General features: G+C 40.9%; 1 protein-coding gene across 19 annotated transcripts in view; it reads left to right on the plus strand.

Moving 5' to 3' along the window:
* GTDC1 (glycosyltransferase like domain containing 1) overlaps positions 1 to 17987 on the plus strand; it is a 190206-nt gene that overhangs the window by 133539 nt on the left and 38680 nt on the right. For all 19 annotated transcript variants that reach the window (XR_010071917.1, XM_063340787.1, XM_063340782.1 and 16 more), the window contains one exon: positions 17869 to 17987. This exon is cut by the window's right edge and continues 241 nt beyond it. Coding sequence is in view for 18 of the 19 variants with exons in the window: in XM_063340787.1 (XP_063196857.1) it covers positions 17869 to 17987 (119 nt within the window). In the remaining variant the exon portion in view is untranslated. The remainder of the gene's footprint in view (positions 1 to 17868) is intronic.

Genomic DNA, 17987 nt, shown 5'->3' on the forward strand with positions numbered 1-17987 from the left:
GCACATCTACCTGCTCCTGCCGTTCTTCAGTGACATCAGCCAGGGAACCGCGTGTCACGCACTAAGGGGTGACGGGGTGAGCAGAGCCATCGGTGCCAGCACTGTCCTGCCGCGGGAGAGACGGGCTCTGAGACACGAACCCCGAAGCCTTCGGCTGCAGCAGTCTCTGCTCCGAGCAATTCCCTGAACCTCCAAAGGAGCACATCCCCCATTAAAAACACAACAACAAAACAGCACTTTGATTAATCTTAAGGTGATTGCCTCTTAAGAGACTCTGAAAGCTGGTTTTCAATTAACAATGTAGTTTACATAAAAGGCACATATTGATGAACATAGTCCATGATTTTTTGCTCAGTCCCATTATTCTCCTCTAATTCACGTACGGAAGCTAAGATTTACAGTGATCTCACTGTTTACCAAAATCCAAGCTACTTGGAGGTTAATGGTGTTGCTACTTTCTGGTGAGTGTTTCATCTCCTGTTTTCTTCACAAAGGACAATAAAGGAAAAAGAGGAACGTGCTTCCAGAAAGCACCCAAAAGCGCAGATGATCCATCAAGAATGAGCTGAGCACTCTTGTGAGAGCTGGAAATTTCCCTAACGTTGTTTTGGCATGTAATGCTTCTGGATGTCTGACAGCCCGATATTTTCCTATTCATATGCAGAATTATTTTCAATGCTAAATATCGCTGATTGACAAATTTGCTATTCGAGTTGCCCGTCATGCCATGAGCCCTTCTCCTGCATCAGGCTGAGCATGCTCAAAGCCCTTTTTTGCCCGTGTGATAAGGAAGTGCTCAACGTTTCACATGACCGATGCCCAGGAAGAGCACAATAAAATATCGATGTGTACTGTAACTAGGATGCAATGCCTTCCTGAATTAAAGAAACATTTGATTTGGAGAGGAAGGGGGGAAAAGGGTCAGGGTAATAGAGATAATAGGAAAAGACGTGCAAGATGAAATACTGCTGTTAGTACCAAAAAGTTTCTGAGAACGGAGGATGATAGAGCAGCATAAAGAAATTAAAACAACGTTGAGGTGTTTATGCTTGTTCGCGTGAGTACTGGTGGAAGCCTCTTGAATTAATCATTCAGCGCTCCTTATATATATAATCATGTACCTTACCTCTAAATCAGAGCCAGTTATATTAGAATAGCTGATTACACTCATTGTGAAGGGTTTGGTTGGGTTTTTTTTTTTTCCAGAAATTGATTCTATAAAAAACTGGCTTATTTTAAGAATTCTGACTTCAGACAAATAATTCAAAATTGATGCTTGATTGAAGCTAAAGAACCAAACACAATTTATTGCTTGTTCGAAATTGTAGTGAAAATACTACCCTTCTGTTTGAAGGACCTTCTAAAAATATTGTAGTCGTTATTAATGGTAACATGAGTGAATTGGAGATACATACGTATTTGTTATCTGACATTTTTAAAAAAAGAAACTCATGGTGTTTTTATACCCGTGGGGCTTAAAGATCACCTGATTGTGACATATTTGATGGGGAATATCAAATCGTCTGTCCAAACTTCTTCTAAAAGTTATAGCTGTATCTTTCCAGTCTGTAGGCACGTTCTACGATGAATATAGGTAAAATAGTTTTATGAATTTATTCAGCAGTGTAATTTTAATCCTTCTCTTCTGGGTGAAACATTTTTTCCTTAATGCATTAGCATGAATAAATGCCTACAAAAAGCTGAAGTTAAAATCTATGTCTTGAGCCCACTTTGGCTTAAGTGTCCCAGTGGGTTGGGTTTTCTATTAGCGAGGGACCGCAGAACATGAAAGTCCAGCTCTGTGCTGGGGCTGAGATTAGATCTGAATGCAAGGAAAAGCAACAAAGGTCCACAAAATATCTGAAATCTGCAAATACTTCCTGTACTTAACCTACACTTTCATTGCGTGACTGTAAAGAACAGCAAATCTTTGTTCTTTCCCTCTCAGTTCCCATTCGGTCAGTTTGGAGATATAGGAGAAAGGTTTTTGGGGAGCAGACTCGTTATCAGTCTTCCTACAGTTTCCATCTGATTCTGTCAGCAGTGAGTACATCAAAACCATGAGTTTACAGCCACTTCTCAACATCAAAAAACGTTTTGTAAAAATTATTCTTTCTTTTGCCAAGAAAGGTTGGACCAGACGATCTTTGAGGTCCCTTCCAACCTGGTATGCTATGTTTCTATGATTATATATACACACACATGTATATATTATATAAATTAATATGAACATAGATCATGCATGTGAAGTTCCTTGATATCTTTAAAGTTTAGCTGATGCTGGGGTTGGTTCCATTTATGAAAACCTGTTAGGATATTTCTTGGGTCTATATTCCAGAAGGTTCTGCTAGTTCTCCTACTTATCAAATAAAATGTTAAAGATGTCCCTGCTTACTGCAAGGGGTTGGACTAGATGACCTTTAAAGGTCCCTTCCAACCCAACACATTCTACGGTTCTATGAAAAAGGGAGGAAAGTCTCAGAAATGCCTCTCTCAGCCTTTGTGCCTTGCCAGGAAGGTGTTGGTTTAGCAGCCTCAGGGTGCTCAGGTGGCTTTGTGCACAGGTAGGGTCATTGGCCGTGGGTTCGGTGATCCATAGAGAGCAGAGAAGCCTATAGAATGCATTACTTAGAGCTGGAAATAACGGCAAGAAAAATGGTTCATGGCTTCTCACAGCTCAGCTCATGGTGATTTGAATCTGAAATAAATTACCAGGGCAATCCTGTTTGTGGATCATCAACTGCAGAGGTGATACTAAAGAACTTGTGTCCCTGTTCACTGGGAACACCTGTATGTAAAGCCTTGGTATAGCTGTTCTGACATGCTGAATCAGATTTCTCTGTCTCGAAACAAAATAGAAAATATAGACTGTCCCAATCATATTTATTCTTTTTTTCGTCTCAACAAGGTTACACTTTTGGAAAACCCTCGTAAAAGCAATCCACTCTTTTCAGTTAAAAGCCATTCGTATGGCAACAAACCACTGTTCTTCCATTTATATCTGTATTCATCCATTTAAACTCTAAAGCCTTCCAGCTTACTTCTTGGATTTATAGCCAGCTGGCTGCTGTGTGCAATACGAACATATTCTGACTGTGCATGAGGCGTTTTGTCTCGTTTAACCCGTAATTGTAACGTTCGTTCTAGGCCATGCCTACATGTATTTAGCGTTGACTGTGCAAGTTCCCAGAGTCACGACTTCCCATCTCCTCGCCGATATACAATCTACTGTTATTAGAGAAAAGTTAAGTGAAAAAAAAAAAAAAGGCAACCCAACCCCAAAACAAAACCCCCACAGCCCCCTCCTGGAACCGAGTTGGATAAAATGAATATGTTCAAGATGATGGACCATAGCTGAGCCAGCTCGCGTGGGATCGGTGCCCACTTTTTGGCATTTACAGTAAACTTTGGAATGACTTTGTAACACGCATGCTTTAATAGCGAATGGGGAGGGGAAGGGGAGGCAGAGAAGAAGGACGTATGCACTCTTTTTTTCTTTCTTTTTTATGAATGTTAGCTTACTGTTTTTTCCAAAGGTCGTCTGATAAGCTATGCCTGTTTATTAGTATGTCAAAGAAATTCACTGGAAGTGAAATTCTGAAATGACTGCCCCAAGTTACTGAATCATCAATGAGACACTTACGTTCAAAGAAAGCGTGAATATTAAAATTTCTTGGCATACTTTGGCTTTGTAAGAAATACAGTATACTATTCTTTTTCCTTTATGCAACATCACTGGGCTCTAAGAGAGGCAATAGAACCATTAATTAATAGTAGTAGTCCTGGGTAATGTCATAATAAGCGACAGAACATATTAAAGCGCGTTTGTTCTTGCCAGCTATCAGGAGGAACCTTTACGTATTTTAAAGGCCCATTAGGTTTGTTTACATACTCGGTTGAAGCTGGTATGTTTTGCTTCCAGTGGAACTGCCATTGGCAGGGGTTGAACCAGACTTGAGTACTTGACTCCGCCGGTGTTGAATTTCCCGGCAGTTGTGTGCAGTCAGTAATACGCTGTCGGTATTTCAGGGCAGGCTGTCTCTCTGGGGTAGCGGGTACGACCCAAAAGAACGTAGTCCCCAAAGCTGGGGTGGCTGGCTGGGGGTTATTGTCATAAAAATGAAAATAACTGAAATTATAGATATCAGAAGCAATTTTCCACAACGGAAAAAGGTGGTTGAGGAATCAAAAGCGTGCCTTCAGGTATATTCCCCAACAGAACAACAAAAATGTGCTGGGCTTTAAATTGCGCTAGCAATCTGGAAAGGATTTTCTGACTGGAGCTATGTTAAGTGTTAATAGCGAAACCTGGGTACTTTTCTCTTTGATCTCTCCTCGAGCTCATATAGAATAATAGGATCAAAATAAAATGCCATTTATATGAACACCTTGTTCTTTTGATCTTGGCACAAAAAATTCTGTCTGCAGCTACAACTAAGCAAACGGTGCGTCTGCTCCTTTTAGTTGGACCTTGTAGTTTATCATAACTTTTAATAAATGGTGTCACAGCCAATTTTTTGTGTAGTTCATGAACTTAGTTGTAATTTTTGCCCTCAGAGTCTTTTACTGCGTTTTCAGAAGAACCGAGAATAAGGTAAGCGGGACCTGTAAACTGGTGGCTTGTGGTCAGTTGTGCAGATGTGTGTTGAGTATATGACGTAAACATTTGTATGCCGCTACATTTTAAAATAAAATGTTAGTTGGTCTTTGACCACTTGGGAAAAGCTGTTAGATTAGTCTACTCTGAATAAGAGAACGCATGGTTACGTGACCTCGAGAACAGTTGGGGTAATTGTGGTTATCACAGATGCTACGGTTTGGATCCCGGCTTTTTCCATCAGGAAGGTGATGTACCCTGTGGTGTCTGGTGAGGGAACCAAACCTTTCTCATCATTGCCCACCTCTGCGGCAAAGAGTGTAGAAGTATTACAGCTGGTAGTTATGGATCCCCTTTGCTTTTATGTAGAGATCTACAAGACAGATAATCCACGGATCAGCATGAGTACCTTTCAGCTCTTTATTCCCTGGGGTTGATGGTCAGGAACGTGCCTTTGGAAGTTATTATTGTGAGCACTTAAAGTAAAGCCACTTCTTCATGCTCTTTCAAATCTCTTCCTAAGATTCTTCTCTGCCAAAGGCTTTGACTGCATGGAAACAGCTGAGCTGTGTTTATCGTGATGATGGATGGTGTCTCATTGTGATCCCGGCTTCAGTTGTCGTAACTTCCAAGAGCAGATGAGATGGGCGTGAAGCGCTGTGCCAAATGAAAGCCAATAAACCGAAGTCCTGCGGTTCACCAATGTCATAATCTCTGCTGTCCAGGAAGAGGGATTAGCGAGTGAGGAGAAACACTAGCTAGGAGAGATCCAGTGGCCAAGTAGTGTCTTGGGTGTCGAATGTCTCTCTCAAGCTTTGCGTCCCACTGTAATTTATATTTAGCTATTAAGCTTATTAGCTAGGAACAGTCAGCTTGTTGTCTGCCGTATGCAAGGAACACCGCTGGGTAAGTGCTGGGTAAGTGTTCAGGCTCTTGCTGAAATGGCAGCGGTTGAGGTTCACGCACGTGAACTGTCCTCCAGCAAGTTTCTTTGCAGACTTAGTGGGGTTTCTGTAGCCTGTCATGAGGCAGGAGTATTCCAGGGAGGGAGCCATAACCGTGGCTACGATCTGTAACCCTATTCTAGTAAAATACTACAGTATAATTCATTATGTGCAATGAAGGTGCTTTGCTCTAACCGAGCTAGTTTGAGTACCGAAAGCGGCGTTGGGCACATCTGTGTGGTGCTGCACTAGGATGAATGCGTCCTGCTGAGCTCAGGTCTCCGGGCTAATGCCACCTCTCTGCCTCCAGTCCTTCCGCTAATTAGTACAGAACCGTTGTAAGAAAGGCTGTTGCTGTAGTTGTCTAAAAGGCAGTATCTATCCAACTCTTAAGTTTAGCAGAATATGATGCCCGGGTCATCTTTCATCACTTCTCATTCCGTATGTCTGTATAGTGGTCCCAGAATTCCCACCTACCTCTTGCGTCAATTAAAAGAGGGATGTGGGACTCTTCGGACAAGGAGTTGAAGTGAGAGCGCTACAAAAGTTCGTCATTTTTTTTCCCTTACAATCAAAACGGGATTGCCCTGGTTCTGCGGTTAGCATGAAACAAATCGGCTCTGTCGTGAAGTCAGTGGGGTACAAGTTAATACAAGGTAGTAAAGGAATAATAATAAAGTAAAACAGCAAAGTCCCCAGTCTTTTATGACAAAACCAGTGTGATCCTGCTGCAGTCTAAGGCCCTGCTGCAAATAGTGTTTTCTGATGCCTGGGTAAGTCCAATTTACATATATACAAAGTGTATGAATAAAGTTATAAAAGTATGCTTAGTATTATACTTTTTTTTTTTTTCCTTGAAAGTAATTTGCTATTGTTCAAACTTTCAGCTTTCACTGGTTTTGTTTCCAAAACCCCAAAAGGAAGAGAAAATAACAAAAGTCCATAAAGCAAAAGGGATATGTTCTCATTTCAGTTCACAGAATTTCCTGCCTTTAAACAATACAAATATATGCCCTTAGGTTTCTAACGTGCTGGAAGGATACCCAATTCCTGAAACAGATCAAATTAAAAGTGAGTCCACTATAGCAACAGCGAGTTTTACCAGCACGTCCAGTAGATCTCGACAAGAATTCACTGAGTTTTAACCATTTTGCCAAGCCTTACAAAATCTTAGGCTGCTGACTCCATAAATGAATAAATTCTCAAGCAAATTCTAAGCTGAATTGGGCACAAATAATATCTGGTGCTCAGTAATTGTTCCCTTCGCATTACAGGCCCCATTTAAAACAGTTATTTCATAGAACTTTGAGATGTATCCACAAGCAGAAGAGACGTGGACGTTCGCTGTGTCAAACTTTTCAAAGTACATTGCGTCCCTTGGTTACGGTTACGTGTTCAGCAGACCGAAGGTGTTGCTCCCAGCACTCAGGGTGAAGGATGTGAGGAGCACGGGCGCAGATGGCAGCAGTTGTCACCAGATAGAGCATGGCAGGTCGGTGTCCTGAGAAGTGGTGGCTTGGACGTAGAAGGAGGGATGAACTGAAGAAACAACTTCTTGGTTTTATTAAATCCTTTTATTTTGATTTTTAATTTGTCTTTAAAATGTCTTAAATTTTAATTTAATTGTCTAAAAATTGTCTTAAAAATTGTCTTCTCACCTTTTTGTCCTATTTCAATAGAAACGTCAAAGTATTGAGAGTCCTACTCTCCATGATCATTTGGGGTGTATCTGTAGGAGCAACATTCAGACTTGCAGAAGCAAAGCACTGGGCGCAACAGTCACGGTCAAGCTCTTTGCCTCTCCAAGGTTTCTCATTTTTATTTTTATTTATAATATATTTAGTGCAGTAACGCTCAAGATGACCGTGTCCAGGCACAGAGAGGGTGTTAGCTCAGGCTGTTCACATGACCGTGTCCCCTTACAGGATGGGCACCATCCTTCCTGTTGTCCTCATGCAGATGTGTCACCAAGCTGGTAACTGCCAGCACATAGTGTATAAGGGTAACAGCGCTGTTTGTATTGATGCTGTTTTCTCCTTTTTCCAACAAAAATGCGTGTCCATCTTCTTGTTTTACAGTCTTTAATATCATATTACTGGGCACTGGTGAGGCCCTGCCTTGAATACGGTGTACAATTTTGGGCCTCTCACTACAAGAAAGACATCAAGGTGCTGGAGCATGTCCAGAGAAGGGCAACGCAGCTGGTGAGGGGTCTGGAGCACAAGTCTTGTGAGGAGCGGCTGAGGGAGCTGGGGGTGTTCAGCCTGGAGAAAAGGGAGACCTTCTCGCTCTCTACGGCTCCCTGAAAGGAGCGGGTAGTGACATGGGGGTTGGTCTCCTCGCAAGTAACAGGTGATAGGACAAGAGGAAACGGCCTCAAGTTGTGCCAGGGGAGGTTTAGATTGGATATTAGGAAAAATTTCTTCACTGAAATGGTTGTCAAGCGTTGGAACAGGCTGCCCAGGGAAGTGGTGGAGTCACCATCCCTGGAGGCATTTAAAAGATGTGTAGACATGGTGCAGAGGGTCATGGTTTAGTGATGGTTTTGGCAGTGTTCGGTTGATGGTTGGAGTCGATGAGCTTAGAAGTCCCTTCCAACCTAGACGATTCTATGATCATAGGCAGCTCAGTGAAGGGCCACGTGTGTTTTCCATGAATTGGTGGTGCATGCTCCCTGAGGAATCTTCTGGTGCCTGGATGCTGAAGGGCAGGTTCTCAGCGATCTTAAATCAGCATCGCTGTCGTCATGATTTATACCACAAAAAAAAGGAAGGCCAAGGTTTTTAGGTTTTGGTTGGTTTGTTTGTTGTTTGGTTTTTTTTTTTCCCTTTGATAACTCTGCTACTAGTAATAGCAATGTTTTTAGAGCTTTCTGACAAAAACTAGATCCTTTTAGGGCAGAGCGTTACGGCAGTTCTAGTTTTAGAGATGGAGAGAGACTTTTGGTGTTTGGACAGTGAGACACTGACCCACTGGCAAAGTTGGGACTAATACTCAGAGTTTCCTCTAAACCGCCCTGCCTAGCTGACGTACAAATGTGTACACATCTAAACTTCAGTGGCAGTGCAAAAAAAGTGCAAAAAAATCTAGCGTAGGCACACATTTTCAAATGGAGCTCAGAGTCTCTGCGTTACCCCACAGGCCTTGGGGCCGGAGGCGGTTGACTGGACCTTCTGGATCTGAACGCCTTGGGGCTGAGATAACTCTACAATAGCCTCGTGTTTTTCTTACTACGTGGGTGTTGTATTGTATTGAGGGCAAAACGTGGTTTAGATTTTTTGTGCGCGTACAATTACTATTTTGATTTAATTTCTCTAACTTGTTCAGGTAAAGCTTTCTCCAGTTAAACTTCCAAGTGAGCGTAGGCTTCATTGCGTATTTCTTTCTTGGGGTACCTGAGAAAGTGTGAAATAATTACGGTGAAATATGTGTTTTCCTGAGAAACACACAGAAGTTTGCGTTTGCGCAGGCGAGTGAACTATCAAAACCAGATGTCAGCAAGTGGAACATTTTACATAAATTTATTAAAATCATTATTTACCTGTAAGTTATAAGAAGGGCTTAGCTGCACTAGTTTGTTGCCAATATGTACTGCCAATAATCTGCCAAAAAGCAGTTTGCTGGCAAAATCGCTGGAATGGTTAGCTTATGCTTGCACAGAACATTACAACCCCGAGTCAAATGAAAACCTACTATAAACGAACTCTTTGATGGTGGATTCGCTGGAATATGTTATTGATATATGGCATACAGTTTATATGGATTATGTATACTGCGCAAGAAATATGGATATCTATTAAGGGTAACTTGATATGTAATCGGTTAGGACAGTTATTGTTTTCAGTATTTGCTATGAATAAGATCACACGGTGACTGCTCGGTTTTAAAACCCAGATTATTCCCGTGCAGCCCGAAAGCGCTAGCGTCCTATTCGCTCAATTAATACGGAAAGGCTATTGAAAATGTAAAATATCTGACATCTATACAGAGTAATTTTAAAGGCAACTTTTCTTCGAGGAACAATTTATACGTTGCATAAACTTATATTTTTCATCCAAGTATCATTTCGAGCATAGCAAGCTTAAATATTGGAGGCCATAGGGAAACATAATATTACGATAATGTTCTTTGGTGCGGTTTGGAAGGTTTTAGGAAACATTTGGAAGTATTTTTCTCATAAAGTCACTTAACTATTGAAGTGTTATGATAGCACTCCCTTCTGCATTGCGTATGTTACAAAACAGCCTGTTTAAAGGGGACACCCATCCTATATATATATCCTGATTAGAAGTATTTCCACAAAACAGGAAATTATATGTTACAGGATCCTGGTATTAGTTTTAATTAAAAAAAAAAAAAAAAAGAAATAAAAGACAAGATGATTTAAGGTGTGATATCAGTTTTCAAACACCCACTTCCAGTTCTGTTGAGCAAGAAGAGATACCGTATTGTTTGGAGCTATACGTGAAATTTGCATTTTCTAAATAAGCACTCGAGAGCTGAGCTGGTTTTTTCTGTTTAAGTGAGCACTAATAAACATGACCAATCCTTTACGATCCTAAAGAACCTTAAAAACCTTGCAATTCTCAGAAGCCTAACTTTTTTGCCCGTCGTGCAATTCATTCTTTTGAACTTCTGCAGAAGCAGAACTTAAGTCAACAATTTCTAAATTTCTGGCAGTTGTTATCAAGGTGACTCTTAGTGCTCCGAAAGCGTATCTGTTACCTCGCAGTGTCGGTGTAGCTGATCTACGCAGTCGTGATGTTTAATTATAGAGAAAATTACTTTTTTTGCTCAACTATCAATTAATTCCTGTTTTTGTATCTTGCACAAAATAACGCATAAGTTATTTTCATCTGCGTTATAAAATATGTATTGTAGTTCATTACCATCTTTCTGCGGAGTTTTTAAATTATCGCCATTTCATTGTTGAGAATGATGCTCTTAGAAATTATAACTGCACAGGTTCTTACATCTAGCGTTAAAGGATTTCAGGGAATTGAAGATGAGGATTCAGAAATAATATATTTAGGGTCAAACTCCGTCTCTCTTGAAGTCAAAGAGAGCTTTACCTTTGACTTCAGTGGGTCCAGAGTCTCCCTTCTGGTATTAAAATGCAGAGTAATCACTATTTGATATTTTTTTTGCTGACCTAAAGCGCTTAAGATATTGTTAAAGTCATTTGTCGGGAGTAAATATGTAACAAAACGGAATAATCCCACAAGTAGTGGATTAGGCTAGACAGGCTTTTGGCTGAAATGGTGTCCAAGAAGAGCAGCAGCACAGAGGACTCAAAACCAGGAAAGCTTTGACTTTTGGGATGTATTTGGTTTGGAGGAGTTTCACCTGCTTTTGCTTCTGTTTTGCGTAGTTTCACTGCAGGGTTGTGTTTTGGAAGGTAGTACCTTTCCATGTATTTTTGGGAATAAGAGTTGAGGAATGCTTTGGTTAAAATCCCGGACATCTAGGATGTAGGCTTTACAGCGCACCTTGAGCGGTCATCGTAATGTTAGAAATTCCACCGTAATACTGGGAGGAAAGTTAGAGATGGGTTTGACCATCCTCCTTGTGTTGAGGTACAGATGTGGCATCTTAAAGAATAAACTACTATGAGTGTTGTTGAATCGGAGTGAAGCTAGTTAAGAAAGAAAAGTAAACGCTAAGTCAAAGTGTGAATTTTTGGCAATATCGAATATGGATACTAAATACCGAGGGATTTTGCTCAGAAGTTATTTGGAAAAATAGGTGGAAGTTACGGTTTGAGGAATCTGAGAATTATCCTGTTTCTCTTCTCCTCTCTTTTCTGTTGACACCTCTCCTCTCCTGCCTGTCTCGCCTTCCTTCCCCACTCCCACGGACCAAGTTACCGCTTGAGTCACAAGGAGCTGCCTGCGGTTGGTCTGGATCCAACCTCTCATCTCCGGGAGCATCTCTGGGTCCTGCCTGTCCATCAGGCGCACCGCTGGAGTGACAAGGGTCGTTGCATTCAGCTAATTTGTTGCCAAAACAGCGATATTTTGGCTTATTTGTCAGAAGGAGGTCGTCTTCATCCTTGGCCTCGATGCTGGTTAAAACTTGGCTGGACGATGCTGTGAGCAACCTGGTCCAACTGGGCGGGCTTTGAGCAGGAGGTCGGACCAGAGACCTTCTGACCTCAGAGACTCTCTATTTGGTATTTCTCCTGTGTCGGGGAAGAAGGAAGATGAGAGAAGATAACGAGAGGGGAAAACAATCCCATCTCAATTAATATTTCCGTACTTCTGTATCCTGCAGTTCACAAACAGGGGCAATCTGTGTAAACCCTTCTCGTTCTACCCAGAAAAACTTAATATTCTACTGTGGGAAGAGAAGCTCAGCCGCAGACCTTGTATTTTCTTTTGCCGTGCCCTTCCTGGTGCTTAATCTTGGCTCTGTTCGGTTTTTTTTCTGTTCTCTCTCTTTGCTCCTAATCCTTGTCCATGCTTATAAGCCCCTAATATTTATATGGCATTATCTGTGTTAGAGATTACTGCTGACAAGTAATCTCTTCCCTCTTCTGAATGAAGAATTACAACCATTGCTAAAGATCAGAAAGTGAAATTAGATCCCCGAAAGTAAGTGACAACTTCAATAAACCCTAATATCAAATTCCCTAAATATCGGGAATCTTCTTTTGAGCTTTGAGGTTTGAACTGGAGCGCCGCTTTGGGACACCTGATCACACTCGGCAACTCTTTTTGTGCTGTAGAGCAGAATGTGACAGTAGTTGCAGAGAAAAAAAAAAGAAAGAAAAAAAATCACTGAGCTGAGACTAGTCTCCCAGTTTGGTCATTTGTTGCAGTCTTTTGAGAGGTAGGTAAATATAAATGCATCAGTTTTACTGCTGGCAGGTGATTTCACACAGATTTGTAGCATTAAATATCAAAAATATAAATGTATAAATTTATATAAATATAAAAAGCAAGTATAATTTAAAGTAGTTTGCTGTCTGTTCCAGTTTGGCCTCCAAAGAATTGCTTTCATGACTAATTTATTTTTTTGGTCCTTAGAACAAGTGGACAAAAATTCAGACTTTTAAAAAAGCTCAGAGATGTCCATGCAGCTTTGGTATTTGTACAGTGCTTGGCCAGCCATACGCGTGCAAGGGTGTATAGTTTTGCACGTATTTGTAGTAATTGTAGGGACAAATTCAGCGTGGGAACAGGATAAGTTTAAGGAAGCAGAGAGTGGAATTTCCCAGTTATTGCAAAGACAAAAATGACTTTCCATCACAACCATTATAAGCCAAGTGGATTCCGGGTATTAGAATATCAGAAGCTCTCCACAAACCTCTGTAGCGTTTTATGTCATATAAATTCTCCTAAAAATGTTACGGTTAGCAAAGAGACAATTGTCATCCCGTTTAAAGAAAGACAAAGGAAATTCTCAGACGGTGAGTTTGGTAAATTGTAAGTTGTGCCGTGACGGTGACGAAGGGAACGCGGCAGCTCTAGAACGTGTGTCCTCCAGCTCCAAGGCCTGGGGAAGGCTTCTAAATATATCTCATCGTGACTGTTTCCTTTTATAGATTTTAAACTTTTTAATAGCTATATAATTAAAAAAAAAAAAAATCCATGGCACTTTTAGAACTATCTTTAACTTTGCTTGCAAATGTAAATAAAGTTAGAGAAGGGCCGGTTTTTGTGAATTCAGATTTTTTTTTGGCTAATAGCCAGTCTTAAAAATGATCCCTGCTCATCGAGTGCAACTGTTCAACCCAGTATACAACCCAGAACTTGCCCGTATAATTTGATCTAACCTAAACCAGCACTCGTTAGTCTTTCTAATGTGGCTTCTATTCATCGAGCGGTGACACCGTGGCCCTTCCATCCTTTTTGTTGTTGTTGTTTTTAATAAAACGGTGCCCAAAGTGACTCTTAGTGCCACGAAAAGAAACCAAATGCCAGAAGTAATTTGTCATTAGGGCAAATGAAGCGCTGGGAATAAACACCTACGATGTAACGTGGCAACGTGTTATGAAAGCGCTGGGCAAAACGCATGTCTGCTTCAAGGAAAAGTCCATGGGTTTCCTCAGAATGGGGTTTCATGGCATAAATGAAAAGAAAATATATAATATATAGATTGGGGAGCTTGGAAAAAATCTGTTATTCAACGTGGCAAATATTTAGATTGAAACTCTGACTTTCAGGATATGGAATTTTTATCATATATGAACTTCGCTTAATTTTTAACCCATCTTTTTAACTAGACATCTATACCCAGTGTGCAAAAAGGGAAAGTTTTCATGGCTTACTCTTTTTAAAGTCTTCATAAAGTTTTAAAATTGACTGTTAAATGTGTCAGAGATCCTCAAAAACCTGAATAAATAAAAGAAAAATAGTTTTGAAAAGTTTTGAAAACAAGTCGTGATACTAAAATGAGATATCTGCATCTCTCACTGTTTGTTCTGAACTTTCAGTGTTTAGACATATGAGTTATGCATAAAAGTAAAACATTTTCCATGGTTTTTTTAAGTATATAATGGAGAGTACCTTGTGGAATCTGTTGAAAGTGTTAATATTTGTATGCTTTGGTGGTGATTTTTTTTCTGGAAAGCTTCACGTGTACCAGGCTTGGCTACCACAAATTAATAATAACAATAAAATCCTTCTCCCGTATTAAAAATGGAATGCCCTGGCATTTTTCTTACGTGACTAGTGTGTGTTGAAACTCAGGTTGAGAAAAATGGTGCCTCCTTCTTGGTAACTTACTTCTCAATGACTGAATGCTGACTGTCTGCTGCCGTAGCTCTCTAGCTTCTTTTTTTTAGAATCATGGAGTGGTTTGCGTTGGAAGGGACCTTTAAAGGTCATCTAGTCCAACCCATCTTCAACAAGGTTAGGTTGCTCAAAGCCCCGTCCAACCTGGCCTTGGATGTTAGCAGGGATGGGGCGTCCACCTCCTCTCCGGGCAACCTGGGCCAGTGTCTCACCACCCTCTTTGTAAAAAATGTCTTCCTTATATCTAGTCTTCTAAGCCTATGTCTTCTCCTGCCCCAGCTCTGCTATTCCATAACCAGCCTCTCTGAGGTTGCATCTTCTGAAATTTAGACAAGGATTAAAAAAACTCTGATGATCTTTGTGGGAGTAGATACTGTCTCCAACTAAAACCCTGGAGCTCTTGTTTTTTCTCCAGGTTATAGACTTTTGGATGGTGATGTAGAAATCCTGCAAGCTCTTGATGTTTATAAATGACCGGAGTCTGGGCAGGTACTGGATGGAGAGATGACTCTGTCTGGAAGGTGGCAGAAAAGAAGAATTAATGTGAGTTTGGAAAAGAAAAAATAGAATAGCTGGAGCAAAAATGTTCTGGAGAAAATGTAAACACAAAAAATGTGCTAACTAGACATTGTCTTTCTCCGGCGTGCATTTGGGAAATGCACATGAACAGGTTTAGAAGATTTCGTGTTGTTATTAGTTTATTTTCAGGTCATTTATTTAAGTGTCATAAAGAACATTAGCTGGTGGTTAGGGACTACAATATCCATTATATCATTCCAATCATGTGGACAAGTTTATACTACGTATGATTTACAATGGTCTTTCCGCGGTTAAAATTGTTATATTCAGGTACAACATTTTATACACGGTTGTATTTAGTAGAAGCCAAGTGGCTGAGCACAGAGGCCTCTTCCAATCAAAGTCCGAAAAATTAATGCTTTTACACGAACACTGTGGGTTGCAGCGAGAGCTGTTTATGGCTCTCTGCCTACATCCTTTATCATGTCTCCACTGTTGTTAGTAAAATATACAGAACTACTTTATGCCAAAACAATGGAAGTTAATGCAGATAACTTGTTCCAAAGTTAACCATCAAATAAATCTTTTTTTTTTTTTTAAACTGTTAAGTGAAATGGTGTTCTAAAACTTTTAAAAATTGTCAAGATGACAAATACTGCGTGTGTAATACAAGTAAATACCACGGAATTGATTGCACACACATGTCTTAAATAAAGGATATTAAATAGTCTATTCCAGAGAGAGACCGGTGAAGGTTTATCTAATATTATTAGAAATTCTGCAACGACGGATCAGATTTATAAGGGCTGAAAACTAAGAAGAAAACGTCTTCAGAAATAGAAATGGTGCATTGAGTGGCTGGTTGGCCGGGAGATTAAAGACAGGCAGGGGGATACAGCGTAGGTACTCCGACCTCTCACACGTCAAGCAGTTCTTCTTAACAGCAGTGATTCTTCAAAATCTGTTAGTTAAATTTGGTTTGGTAAATCAGTCCTCTCAATTCAGTCATAGACTCGGTGGTTTGGGGCAGATCCCTTAACCTGTTTCTCCTTCAGCTTTTCCCACGCGCAAAAATATAAAAGTATATCCTCACGGTGATGTGTCCATACTTCAGAGGAGCCACCACGGCCAGTTTTAAGTCTATAATTCAGCTTAGACTGTCAAAACGCCGACATAAGTGTTAAGAGCATGTATGTATGGAATTCAGCCACATCGAATTTATACTTTCATGCTCTGAAAATTTGAGGGTGGCCAAGTCGCTGGGATGGGAATGGTTTAACTCAGGCTCATTTGGGTACCCTCCGTAGGTAATGGATTCGGGTGAAGCTGTTGAGTGTGGTTGAACTTTTTCTGGTTGTATCTACGGAGCAGCTCCAACAAGCGATGACGAGCAGTGGAAAAAAAGGTAGATCTCAGGTGATTTGGTCAGTGGCTTAGCATAGATAAACATGAAAATAATATGCCAAGGGACAGCGGGACAAATCAAAGGATATACGTTACGTGGAGTAGTTGCGCCGTGACTGACTTAAGAAAGGAGATTTAGGGGGTTGATGGAAAATCGTCAAAGTCAAGAGTACAAGCGCAGTAAAGCTCACGTCGTGCGTGTGTTTGTATCTTGTAGTGGTTTTGGAGGAAAAGGGTCTGTTTGTGTTTAAAGGTGCTCCACTGCAGGGTGAAGTGGATGATTCTGGTGGTTAGGAATATTTGTTTTGACAAAGAGGGAAGGGAGTGGTTTGTTCCCAGCCCAGAAGCGAGCTGTGATGGAGCAAAACTCGGAAGAACTGTGGAGGAGGTTGATAAAGTGGAGCAAGCGTTGGCTTTAGTAAACAGTTCCATAAACAGGCTGTAGTGTGTAAACATTTGGAAATTAAAAGGAAACAGAAAATTTAAATGTCTCTACTTAGCCGGGAGAACCATAATCACGCTGAAAGGCCTGTAAGTAAATAATATTTGGGTAAATTAACTTGAGGTACAGGCAGACGTTTGGAGTAAGGATCCCATGGTGGCTGTGCATGTTGTCCTCTCCGTGTTAATTTAGAAGAGTCGTGTTTGAATGAAGGAGCTTGACTGGAGTGTTTCCTGGGCAAGGACCGTAATTCATTACCACTTTAAATCAAATGGTAAAACTAGATCTGCATAAAATACTATGTTTCATATATTACAACAGTGAGTTCAGTGGCCTCAATATAACCGTACAAATGTGTCCTGCTGTTGGGAAGGGGTTTCTGCAGCATGGACATCAGATGGAAGAGCCAGGGGTGTCTGATATTGTCTGTGGTACCTCAGGAAGGTCAGGAGCAGCTCTGCCTCAGTTTCCCCATCTTACTGTTCATTACTTGACCTGTGAAAAAACATCGGAGTGGTTGCTTTTATCCTAGGAATGGATGTACAACTCTATCCTTTTCGCCTAGGCGTGGAGTTTTTTTCTGATTTGTGATGAATTTTTTCAGTGGGTCATTGTAGAAATCAGGCAGAGAGAGCTGGATAAGATGACCCAGTTCCATGTCATGGTACGGGTTTGGCCCCTGTTATTATTTGGCCCATGTTGCCATGTTATTAGGCCACAAAGTCTTTCTGCGTTGGCTTTCATTGACCGGCGATGAAGCCACGTGCTGGGCTCAAGTCTAGACATAGACTAGACTCACGGTAGGTTGAACACCTGGCGTCTGGCATTTGCTACCAATCTTAGCTGTGGTCCTGGCAAAAATGCCAAGATTTTTCTGGCAGAATGGCCTTTTTACTTCCCAGAGGTGTTTGCATTATTTTATTTTAGCGGGCAAATCGTTTTGTTCTCCCTGTTGATGCGTGTGTGATGTGGTTCCGTGGAGACCTGTGGCTGCTCGGCCCGTGAGCCTGTTACTGTATTTCACAGGTACCGTATTCACTCAAATAAAGCGTATCGTTTACTGAATGCTAGTGGAGTTGTTTGCTTGGCTGGTTGTAAAAATATCAACCATGTTTCGTCCTTTCATTTGCTATTAACTAATTGACGATTACCAGGTGAAACTGAAATCCAGCATAAACACAATATAGACTTTTTTTTTTTTTTTTTCCTTCTTTTTCCTAACAGGTTCATGCCAGAACATAAGCTTGCCCATTTGGAAAAGGTAATTGGTGTTAAAAGCAATGGAGATGCTTATCGATCGGAGGGTCTGCCCGGCCAGCAGAAGAGCAGAGCTTTAATGAAAA

The sequence above is a fragment of the Chroicocephalus ridibundus genome, chromosome 7 (genome assembly GCF_963924245.1).
Source record: "Chroicocephalus ridibundus chromosome 7, bChrRid1.1, whole genome shotgun sequence".
NCBI classification, from domain to species: Eukaryota; Metazoa; Chordata; class Aves; order Charadriiformes; family Laridae; genus Chroicocephalus; species Chroicocephalus ridibundus.